The sequence below is a fragment of the Rhincodon typus genome, chromosome 42 (assembly GCF_021869965.1).
Source record: "Rhincodon typus isolate 14 chromosome 42, sRhiTyp1.1, whole genome shotgun sequence".
NCBI lineage: Eukaryota > Metazoa > Chordata > Chondrichthyes > Orectolobiformes > Rhincodontidae > Rhincodon > Rhincodon typus.
The window spans coordinates 5,495,478-5,507,688 of record NC_063373.1 but is presented as its reverse complement, the minus strand read 5'-3'; the positions used below and the strand labels follow the sequence as shown (position 1 = coordinate 5,507,688).

Here is a 12,211-nt window from a genome sequence, read left to right as displayed (position 1 = left end):
GTATTCCCAGTGAAAACATGGTGTTTTGACACCCTGACTTTATTGAGGACTCAAGGCTGCTCGTGTTTTCTCTGTCATCTGGGAACTGTTTATCTCCCATCTCCCACAAGCCAATTTGTCTGTTCTCAGCTCCGCTGGATTTCTGCTGAGGTTTGGCACCCTTTCCAACTTTCAGATCAATAAAACATTCTGCGAACGAGGGAGCAAACCACAATTTCCATCTTGTCATCTGCCAACCATCAAAACCCAGAGAGTAACCATAGAGCTGTTCAGCACAGAAACAGACCCTTTGGTCCAACTTGTCCATGCCAAGCAGATATCCTAAATTAATCCAGTCCCATTTGCCAGCATTTGGCCCTTATTCCTCTGAATCCTTCCAATTCATGTACGCATCCAGATGCCTTTTAAATGTTGTAATTGTACCAGCCTCCACCACTTTGTCTGCAGCTCATTCCATACACACATCACCCTCTGCATGAAAAAGTTACCCCTTAGGTCCCTTTTAAATCTTTCCCCTGTCACCTTAAACTCATACCCTCTACTTTTGGATTCCCCTACCTTAGCTATTCACCCTAACCATGCTCCTCATGATTTTATAAACGTTCACCTTGCAGTCTCCAACGCTCCAGGCAAAATAACCCCAGCCTATTTAGCCTCTCCCTATAGCTCAAACACTCCAAACCCAGCAACATCCTTGTAAATCTGTTCTGAACCCTTTCAAGTTTAACATCTTTCCTAAAGCAGGGAGACCAGAATTGAATGCAGGATTCCAAAAGTGGCTCCAAAGTGGCCTGTACAGCTGCAACATGACCTTCCAACTCCTGTACTTAATGCATTGACCAATAAAAGTAAGTGTACCAAACATCTTCTTCTCTATGCTGCCTACCTGCAAATCCACTTTAAAGGAATTATGAACCTGTATCCCACGCTCTCTTTGTTCGGCCACACTCCCCAGGACCCTACCATTAAGTGTATAAGTCCTGCCCTGATTTGCCTTTCCAAAATGCAGCACCTCACATTCATCAAAATTAAACTCCATCTGCTACACGTCGGCCCATCTCGTCAAGGTCCCACAACAGGAACAATAAAATTACTGATAAACACACAGCCAGTCATAGTATTTATTGTTTGCTAATTAATAGGAAACTCTGAAAAATAGTTTTCGCCCAGGATTCTTATTTTGTTATTACAGTCTTGGTTCAAACATGGACAAAAGAGCTGAATTCCAGAGCTGAGTTGAGACCGACTGACATAAAGGCCACATTCAACTGAGTCTGGCATCAAGTGGCAAAATTAGAGTAAATAAGAATCAGTAGGTCAAATCTCCTCTGGTTAGAGGCTTCTTTAACATAAAGGAAGATGGTTGTGGTTGTTGGAGGTCAGTCATCTCAGCTCCAGGACATCTCTGCAGGAGTTCCTCACGGTAGCGTCCTCAGCCCCACCATCTTCAGCTCCTTCATCATAAGGTCAGAACTGGGAACGTTCACCGATGATTGCACAATGTTCAGCACCGTTCGCAACTCCTCAGATACTGAAGCAGTCCGTGTCCAAATAGCAGCAAGATATGGACGATATCATGACACACAAATGCCAGGCGATGACCACTGGCAACAAGATCACTGCTTAATGGTCCAATGACATTATCATTTTTAATATTGTCATTATGAACATGGTGAGTGGGGGTTACCATTCTCCAGAAACTGAACTAGCCAAAAATGCAGTGGCTTACATACAAGAGGAGGTCAGAAGCTAAGAATCCTGCAGCAAGTAACAAGGCTCCTGACTTTTGAAAGCCTGTCCACCATCCGGATATGACAGGGATGTTTAAGGGGCTTTTAGATAAGCACATGAATATACATGGGGTGGAGGGATATGGACCAAGGGCAGGCAGGGAGAATTCGTTGAATTTGGTGTCATGTTCGGCACAACATCGTGGGCAAAATGGCCCGTTCCTGTGCTGTACAGTTCTACCTTCCATCCACAAGGGACAAGCAAGGGTTTTATTGGTGCACATTTGGAGGGCTGTATCTCCAAGAAGCAACAGAAGGCTTGACACGATCCAGGATAAGGTAGACCACTGGAATAGCGTCCCATCCATGTTTGTCCACATTGAGTCTCTTCACCACTGATGCACCAAGCCGTCGCGTCTACAATGCGTGTGACTCACCAAGGCTGCTTCAATGGCACATTGCAAATCCACCTCCGCTACCACCCAGAAGGACAAGGGCAGCAGGTAAATGGGGACAACTTACCATCTTCATATGGAACCAGATCCCTGTCCCCTGAATTTCACCGGGTCAAAATCATGCGACTCCTTTCCGAACAGAAACGTGGCTGTCCCTATGCAGTTGAAGAAAGCATCTCCTCCACCATCTCCAGGGGATTCAGGGAAGGGGAGATACTTGCAATCCAAACTAGCAACAAACCACGCATGGTCAAATAAAAAGGTTTGGATATTTAAATTAATGCCAAAGATTCTCCAGTCCCTTCTTATAAAAGTATGGAGTATTAAAGGAGGTGTGTTTTTGTTCAAACGATACATCAGGCATGAGTTAAGACATCAGCTGGAGTGCTGTGAACCGTTTCGGGCCACGTATCCAAGTAAAAATATCCTGGCATTGGAGACAGTCCAGAGAATGTTCACAAAATTAATTGGGCATGGAGAGACTGTCTTTTGAGGTTGAGTAGGTCCAGCCTGTACTCATTGGAGTTTAGACAAATGAGATGAGACTTAATTGAAACAGACAAGATTCTGAGGGGGGTTTGACAGGGGAGATGCAGAGAGATTGTTTCCCCTTGTGGGAAAGTCTAGGACCAGAGGGGCATCATCTAAGAATATGGGGTCACACATTTAAGACAGAAAGGAGGAGGATTTTCTCTCCTAGCTGAGTGAACCTCTGGAATTCTTTACAACAGAGGGCTGTCGAGGCTGGGTCATGGAGTATGTTCAATGCTTACTGAGAGGAAGGGAATTGAGGGTTATGGGGAAAAGGCAGGGAAGTGGGCGTTGAGGATGATCAGACTTGATGGGCTGATCAGCCTACGTCTGCTCCCATACCTTATAGTCTCTTTACCCTTGTCCAACTTGTGGACAGTTCTTGCAGAGTATTACTTCTGCCAAGTCTTTAATAGTCCCAAAGCACAGTGTTATCCATGTTACAATAATTTTACTCGCTTTTTGAACACAAGCAGTGTGCTTAATTCTATCATGATACTTCTGAGGTCTATTTCTCAAAGAGGTATGTTTCATGTCATGTCTTTGTTTAAGAAGGTTTGTAAGGAGAAACCTGGGAGCCACAGACCTCTGAACCGGACATTAGCGGTGGGTACGTTGTTGGAAGTGATTCTGAAAGATAGGATTTATACGCAGTTGGAGAGGCAAGGAATGATTAGGGGGAGTCGGCATGATGTTGTGCGAGGGAAATCGAGTCTCACAAACTTGATTGACTTTTTTGGAGGAAATAACCAAGAAGATTGATGAGGACAGAGCAGTAGACATGGTTTAGTTCAGTAAAGCCTTTGACAAGGTTCGGCACGGTAGACGAATTAGTAAAGTTAGATCACATGGAATTCAGGGTGAGCTTGCCAATTGGATAATCAATTGGCTTAATGGCAGGAGACAGAAGATGGTGGTGAAGGGTTGTTTTTCGACTGGAGGCCGGTGACCAGCAATATTCCACAGGGATCAGTGCTAGGTCCACTTTCATTTGTCACTTATACAAATGATTTAGTTGAGAATACAGAAAGCATGGTTACTAAGTTTGCAGATGACACCAAGGTCGGTGGTATACTGGACAATGAAGAACGTTAACTGAGATGACAAAGAGATCTTGATCAACTGGGTCAATGGACTGAGGAGTGGCAAGGTGGTGTTTAATTTGGATAAATGTGAAGTATTCCATTTTGGTAAAACAAACAAGGGCACGACTTATACAGTTAAAAGTAGGGCCTCAGGCAGCATTGTAGAACAGAGACCTAGGGGTTCAGGGACATAATTCTTTGAAATTTACATCACATATAGTAGGGTGGTTAAGAAGGTGTTTAGCATACTTGCCTTCATTGCTTTGTGTATAGGGATTGGGTTGTCATGTTGAGGTTGTACACGACGTTGCTGAGGCCTCTTCTGGAGTACTGTGTCCAGTTCTGGTCACCTTGTTATCGATAGATTATTGTTAAGTTGGAGAGGGTTCAGAAGAGATTTACCAGGATGTTGCCAGGTATGGAAGGTTTGAGTTATAAAGAAAGGCTGAATAGTCTGTGACTTTTTTCCACTGGAGCGTAGGAGGCTGGGGGATGACCTTATGGAGTTTTTTAAAATCATGAGGGGTATATATAAAGGTTAATGGTGGGTGTCTTTTTCCTTAGGATGGGGGTATTTTTTAAGGAGAGAGAATTAAGAATGTCATGAGGGTCAAAATTTTTTTTTTTTTTTTTACACAGAGAGTGGTTCGTGTGTGGAATGAACTTCCTGAGGAAGTGGTGGATGCGGGTACAGTTACAACGTTTAAAAAACATTTGGATAAGTACACGAATGGGAAAAGTTTGGAAGGATATGGACCAGGAGCAGGCAGGTGGGACTAGCTAAGTGTTGGATTATGGTCAGCATGGATTGGTTGGACTGAAGGGTCTGTTCCCATGCTATATGACTCTCTGATTCTTTAGCGAGCGAGTGGTAAGGATGTGAAAGTCGCTCCCACAGCGAGTGGTTGAGTTGAGCAGCAGGAATATATTGAAGTGGAAGCTGGATACACACAGGAGGCAGAAAGAAGTAGAGAAGGACATGCTGATCAGGGCAGATGAAGAGGGCACAGTGGAATATAGATACTCAGAGTCAGTTGAGCTGACTGGGCTGGTCCTCTGTTGCAGACTCAAAGAAACTGCGGCAAATAGATTTCCTTTTTGAGTTACCTGTCGTGGGTAAAATAACTGTATACAATCCGTATACTGTGGAAGCAGGCCATTTGGCCCATCGAGTCCACACCAACCCTCCAAAGAGTGATCCACCCACTTGCCCTATCCCTGTAAGCCTGCATTCCCCATGGCTAACCCACCTAGCCTGCACATCCCTGGATATTACAGGACCATTCCAATCCACCATAGCCTGCACATCTTTGGATCATGGGAGGAAACTGGGACATCCGGAGGAAAGCCACGCAGACACAGGGGTGGGGGGGGGGGGGGCAGGAGAAGAATGTGAAAACTTCACACAGACTGTCGCCCGAGGGTGGGACCGAACCCGGGTCCCTAGCGCCGTGAGGCAGTGGTGCTAACCGCTGAGTCACCGCGCTGCCCGCTGCCTCAACTTCTGTGGATCATTTCCATGGGAATATGCAAACCCAGGCTCAAACAGCATCAGCTCCACTGGAAGCAAAGTGGGTGAGAGCGGCCAGTCCAGGAGAAAGACTCTCCCACTTCACCCACCGACCAAATGAACGTGACTCAGTCCTGGGTGTGAATTTCCCTCATTTTTAAAATCATGCATGCCACATGGGTGTCAATGTCTAGGCCAGCATTTATGGCCCGTCCCTAATCGCCCTTGCGAAGGTGGTGGTGAGCTGCCTTCTGGAACCGCTCCGACCCATGCACTGTAGGGACACCCAAATGGTGCTGGTGGGGAGCCAATTTCCAGGATTTTGACCCAGCGACTGTGAAAGCCTGGTTCTAAGTCAGGAAGGCGCATGACATTGCAAGCTCTCATTCCTCTGCTGTCCTTATTCTTCCAGCTGGCAGAGATTGAGAGTCTGAAAGGTGCTGAGTAACAGCAGATCCAAGTCCTGCAATCATTTGTGAACTTTCTTATGCTTCCACAGACTGGATGACTGAGTGAATCCTTTTCCACACTCGGAACAGATGAAAGGCCTCTCCCCAGTGTGAACCCGCTGGTGTTTCTGCAGGGCAGACGAATCTCTGAACCGCTTCCCACATTTGGAGCATCTGAACGGCCTCTCTCCTGTGTGGATTCGCTGGTGTCTCAGCAGGTTCGAGGACTGGCTGAACTCCTTGCCACAATCGGAGCAGCTAAATGGCCTCTCCCCGTTGTGAATCCGCTGGTGTGCGCGCAGGCTGGCTAACTGAGCGAATACCTTCCCGCACTCCAAGCAGGCGGATGGGTCCTCCCTAGCATGAGCTCGCTGGTGTCTCACTAGGGTGAAGTACTCACGGAATTTCTTCCCGCACTCCGAGCAGGTGAACGGCCTCTCTCCGGTGGCAGCGCGCTGGTGTTTGCGCAGGGAGGCCGAGTCAGGAAATCTCTCCCCGCATTCCGAACAGGTGAACGGCTTCTCCCTGGTGTGACCGCGCCGATGAAATTCCAGCGTTGACAGCGAATGGAATCCCTTCCCACAGTCCTCGCAGTTCCATGGCTTCTCCATATTGAGGATGTTCTCGTGTGCCTGTAGCTTCAACAATCAACTGAAGCCTTTCTCTCACGTACACATGCACAAACGTGTACAGTCTTTACCCACACAGAATGGTGCAATGCTTTTTCAGGCCCTGTGACTGGTTGAAGCTGTTTCCACAATCAGTTCACTGGAACACGCGCTCTCTCTGGTGTGCTTCCATGTTTTTGCAGTCACACTGATGTTTAAAACGTTCTGAAGCAGACAAGAACAGATGAATATTATTCCATCTATGGTTAATAGCAGTCAAATTCCGGTTAATAGCAGTCAAATTCCGGTTAATTTAGTGACTCTGAAAGATCTTCACATCATGGTTGCATTGAGATTTCCATCTCCTCCACTTCTAACATCCTGTGAAAGGAGTTACAGAAGTCATCGTGTCAGTACAGAATAGAATTTCAGAATAGACAGTTCTAGGTTCTATGGATGTTTTTTCCCTCTCTGTGCAAATACTGTGAACCTCCGTATGCACTCTGCTGTATCTATAGCGTACAGGTATTAACACTAGACATATAAATCCAGAGACCCAGGTAATGTTCTGGGGACTCAGATTCAAATCCCACCATGGCACATGGTGGAATTTGAAATCAATTTAAAAATAAAATCTGGAATTAAGATCTAATGATGTTGATTGTCAGGAAAAACCCACCTGGTTGACTAATTTCCTTTAGGGAAGGAAACTACCACCCTTACCTGTTCTGGCCTACATGTGACTCCAGACCCACAGCAATGTGGTTGACTCTTGACTGTCCTCTGGGCAATTAGGGATGGACAATAAATGTTGGCCTAGCCAGTGACGCCCTCATCCCGTGAATGGAAGAAAAATGCGCTACCTATTCTTTTGAAGGTACTGACAGATCATGTTCACTGCTTTCTGTCGAGGACACACAGGCCTTCCTGCAGTCTGTTGGCCTAAATATCTCCATCTACATCACTGTATGTTTACCACTATTAAGAGATATGGAGATGGTTAGGGGAAAAGGGATGCGAGGGAGAACTTTATTTCAGCATCGAGTGCTTGTAGTCAGGAAATTAGCATCTCTGAGGAAGGGGTAAGCAGAGAATCAATGACTTCCAATGGCAAGGAAATTGACTTGCTGAGCCACAGTGATATGGAGGAGGGAATGGGACAAAATAGATTGCTTCACGGTGTCAGCATGATCTCAAACTGCTGACTGGATTCCTGATGTATAGTGACCGTGACTGGAAATATATAAACACAACTACCTTATTACAGTACAAGGTCAGAAATGAAATTGACGGCCATAAATAATTTATTGCATATGTACCATCTAACAACTGGGTCAGCACTGCTGCCTCACGATGCCAGGGACCCGGTTCGACTCAACCATTTGGCGACCGTCTGTGTGGAGTTTGCACATTGTCCCCTGTGTCTCCATGGGTTTACTCCTACAGTCCAAAGATGTGCATTCTAGGTGGATTGGCCATGCTAAATAGTCCATAGTGTCCAGGGATGTGCAGGCTAGGTGGGTTAACCATGGGAAATGCAGGGTTATAGGGAAGGGTCTGGTTGGGATGGTTTTCAGAGGGTTGGTGCCAACTTGATGAGCTGAATGGCCTGTATCTGCACTGTAGGGGTTCTTCAAGCTACACAAATGTCTGTCACACATTCTGCCTACTTAAACTGCAGCTATCTTCCAGAGGAGCCACCCCTTTAATTGTGAAGATTAAGTAAAGACAAATAAATGCGTGAAGCTGAGAGACAGACAGCAAAGGATATCAACGTCTTTAAGAGAATGGCCTGAGTCAGCCTTTCCAGAGACTGCGGCCTCCCTTAGATGCACTTCCTCTCTCTACAGTTCCTGCAAGTCAGCAATTTAACCCCAGAATGGGAAAAGAAACTGCAAAGGAGAGAAAAAGACAATATTTTGCTCACAGATGTTGCAGAGAGGAGAAAGCTTCAGTCTGGGGTGAAGCTCAATCTTCGTTCAGAGAGAGATGGGCGGCGGCAGCAACCTTGCTGGGCAGGAATGGACCACTTTCAGAAGATTATTAGCCCAACTTCCGCATTCAAAAAAGGGGAGCTCTGATTGGCAGGAGGACCACCCCGCTTCTGGTCCTCCAGCTCTCTCCATTGGTTAGTTCTCCACAATTGTGTCGTTTTGGGCCCAGCGCGCCCCACGTGGGCAAGGTGGAACGTAGACCCCGTGACGTTCCGAACCGTCGACGAATAGGAAAGGAGGCTGCCCTGGAACGTTCCAAACCTCCAGCCAATCGCAGAGAGAGATCTGTCCCACCCCGCTCCCTGCACATGCGCAGATCTCCACCCTCTGAACATGTGCCCTCGCACGTGTACTACTGCAGTCTTGGGCCGACATATTGTTTGAAGACAATTAACTCTAATTTAATACCAAACTCATGGTCTACAGGACATCACTGCTACCTGAGATCCTGAATTCATTGGAGACATGGGCGATGCACAGCAGAGAGAAATATCATCAGAATTAGAATTAGGTTTTTGTCAGTGATACCTTTCCAAAACCCTGCAGATCTACTGGTGAAATAGGTGCCACAGTTCAAGTGTCCTACCTGTATCAAAGGATAGTGAAGAAGGCATTTGGTATGCTTGCCTTTATTGGTCATGTATTGAGTACAGGAGCTGGGAGGTCAAGTTGCAGATGTACAGGACATTGGTTTGACCACTTTTGGTATATTGAGTCTTCTTCCTACAGGAAGGATGTTGTGAAACTCGAAAGGAATCAGAAAAGACTTAAGAGGATGTTGCCAGGGTTGGCAGGTTTGAGTTAGTGGGAGAGGCTGAATAGGCTGGGTGCTATTTTCCCTGGAGTGTCGGAGGCTGAGGGGTGACCTTATAGAGGTTTATAAAATCATGAGGGACATGGATAGGGTGAATAGCCAAGGTCTCTTCCCCAGGGTAAGGGAATCCAAAATTAGAGGGCATAGGTTTAAGGTGAGTGGGGAAAGATTTAAAAGGGACCTGAGGCATAACTTTTTCACTCAGAGGATGGTAAGCATATGGAATGAGTTGCGAGAAGAAGTGGTGGAAGCTGTTATGATTACAGCATTTAAAGGGCATCTGCATGGGTACATGAATAAGAAGGGTTTAGAGGGATATGGGCCAAATACTGGCAAATGGGACTAGATTAATTTAGGATATCTGGTTGGCGTGGATGAGTTAGACTGAAGGGTCTGTTTCAATGCTGTTCAGCTCTATGATTCTAAGTAGCATCTGCCAAGAAGCCAAACGTTTTGAGAATCTCCAAGAGGCCCAGATGGAGAAGAAGTGTAAAGAATGAATGAAGCATCTGAAAACTCAAGCATCCCACCCACCCGCTTCAGAAAATATCATCTGCCGCACCAGTGGCAAGGTTTGTAGATCCAGTATTGAACTATTTCATTCCTTGGGACCCACAAAACCAGTATGGAAGAAAGTCATCCTCGACCCTGAGAAATTGCTCAAGATGGGATTTTACAAACTGCATGATTTAAGTACAGGATGAGCGTTCAGAACAGAGTATTCTGGATGGTATGAAAATACTTTTCACTGTAAAACTATAACCTACTTCCATCTTCTTGAGGAAGGTTAATTCATCTGAGAATCCTCCTGACTCTTCCTTAAATATCCTTCCTTGACAGTGCTGACTGTCAGGTACAGTTTGACTGTTGCGTATTACCCTCCTTAATCTGTGAACATAATACTTCCTATTCCCATTCTGGATTTAAATTATTGACTGGCAGGAACTGAAGGGGAAGGAAGCAAATCCAGAAAGGTGCGATTGTGGAACAGTTGGCCCAGGTCACTCTCTTAAACACATTGACATACTTTGCTCCCTCAGTTTTCCACTTTTATTTGTCTTTTCTTGATTTTCACAATTAATAGGATGGTTTTGCCAGAGGATGACCACAAATAAGGTGAACAAAATATTAATACAAAGATATTTTGTGTAGCTGTTGATGCGTAATTTTATCATCAATATCTGTCCTTACTCTATCCCAAGGTATGAAAATTGATCAACATTTTGCAGTGGTTTGTCATCGATCTTGATAATGGTGCAGAGGGCCCAGGCAGTGTTGTATCATGGGAGAAGATTGCAAAGAGGGACTTTGTGTTCTGAAACAAAAACAGAACTTGCTGGCGATATTCAAGAGGTCTGGCAGCACCTGTGGGGGAAAAAAAAAAGCAGAGTTGACATTTTGAATTCTGATGAAGAGTCACCGGACTTGAAACATTAATTTAACTTTCTTCCCCTAATGCTACTGGACCTTCTGAGTTTCTTGAGCAATTTCTGCTTTAGTTCCAGATCTCCAGCATCTGCAATTCTTTGTTTTATTTTGTAGAGTCATAGAGATGTACAGCACAGAAACAGACCCTTCAGTCCAACTTGTCCATGCCGACCAGATATCCTAAATAAATCTAGTCCCATTTGTCAGCATTTGGCCCATATCCCTCTAAACCCTTCCTATTCATATACCCATCCAGATTGTACCAGCCTCCACCACTCCCTCTTGCAGCTCATTCCATATATGCACCACCCTCTGTATGAAAAAGTTGCCCTTAGGTCTTTTTTACATCTTTCCCTACTCACCTTAAACCTATGACCTCTAGTTTTGTATTCCCCCACCCCAGGGAAAAGACCTTGTCTATTCACCCTTTTCATGCCCTTTTATAAACCTCTGTAAGGTCACCCCTCAGCCTCCAGGGAAAATAGCCCCAGCCTGTTTAGCCTTTCCCTATACCTGAAACCCTGCAACCCTGGCAACGCCCTTGTAAATCTTTTCTGAACCCCTTCAAGTTTCACAACACCCTTCCTATAGCAGGGAGACCAGAATTGAACGCAGTATCCAAAAGTGGCCTAACCAATGTCCTGTACAGCCGCAACATGACCTCCCAACTCCTGTACTCAATGCACTGACCAATAAAGACAAGTATTACAAACGCCTTCTTCACTATCCTGTCTACCTGCAACTCCACTTCTAAGGAAGTTTGAACCTGCATTCCAAGGTCTCTTTGTTCAGCAACATTCCCACGACCCTACCATTAAGTGTGTAAGCCCTGCCCTGGTTTGCCTTTCCAAAATGCAGCAGCTCACATTTATCTAAATTAAACCCCATCTGCCACTCTTCGGCACATCTGATCAGAGTCCCATTGTACTGTGAGGTAAGCTTCATCTGTTCTGAATGCTCATCCTGTACTTAAAATTATGCCTTTTGTAAAATCCTGTACTTGAGCAATTCCTCGGGATCGAGGATGACTTTCTTCCACAACTCCAGTTTTGGTGTCATGTGCAAACCTGCTAACTGTACCTCCTATGTTCACATCCAAATCATTTATAAATGACTAAAAGCAGTCGACCTAGCACCGATCCCTGTGGCACACCCTCTCCCTTCTGGATGTTTGACCTGTGCTGTCATATCGTTCATACATCAGCAATGGATTGGAGTCCAGCCTCTGCATGTCTACGCATGTACAAGTGTGTCTGCAGACTGCAGCTTGATGAGAGAGACTGGAGTGATCTTGGTTCTGGGCTCGAGGTGATAGATGTTGAACTCATGCCATGGATTAGCTCCTCACGAGCAGGAAGCTCCATGGTGACTCAAGGGTAAGGGAATGTTGAAGAAAGGAATCTGGGAAAATGCATTTGATTTGATTTATCATTTACACGTGTACCTAGGTACAGTGAAAAGTTTTGTTTCGTGTGCAATGCAGACAGATCACACCATACAATGATCGGAGGGTGATAGAACAGGGCGAGGAGTAGAAAGTTCTCTTGCAAAGAACATGCATAAAAAACAAGATCAGCATTAGATTTGAAATTTGGGAGGTGCTTTCA

The 12,211-nt window shown here is 45.5% G+C and overlaps 1 protein-coding gene across 1 annotated transcript in view; it reads right to left on the bottom strand.

Moving 5' to 3' along the window:
- LOC109924460 (zinc finger protein 850-like) overlaps positions 1-8,395 on the bottom strand; it is a 59,234-nt gene extending 50,839 nt beyond the window's left edge. The window contains exons 1-2 of the mRNA XM_048619094.1: positions 8,296-8,395; positions 5,786-6,749 (exon numbers count right to left, since the gene is read on the bottom strand). Coding sequence (XP_048475051.1) covers positions 5,786-6,371 — 586 coding nt within the window. The 5' untranslated portion in view covers positions 6,372-6,749; positions 8,296-8,395. The remainder of the gene's footprint in view (positions 1-5,785; positions 6,750-8,295) is intronic.
- Between the last annotated feature and the right edge of the window lie 3,816 nt (positions 8,396-12,211).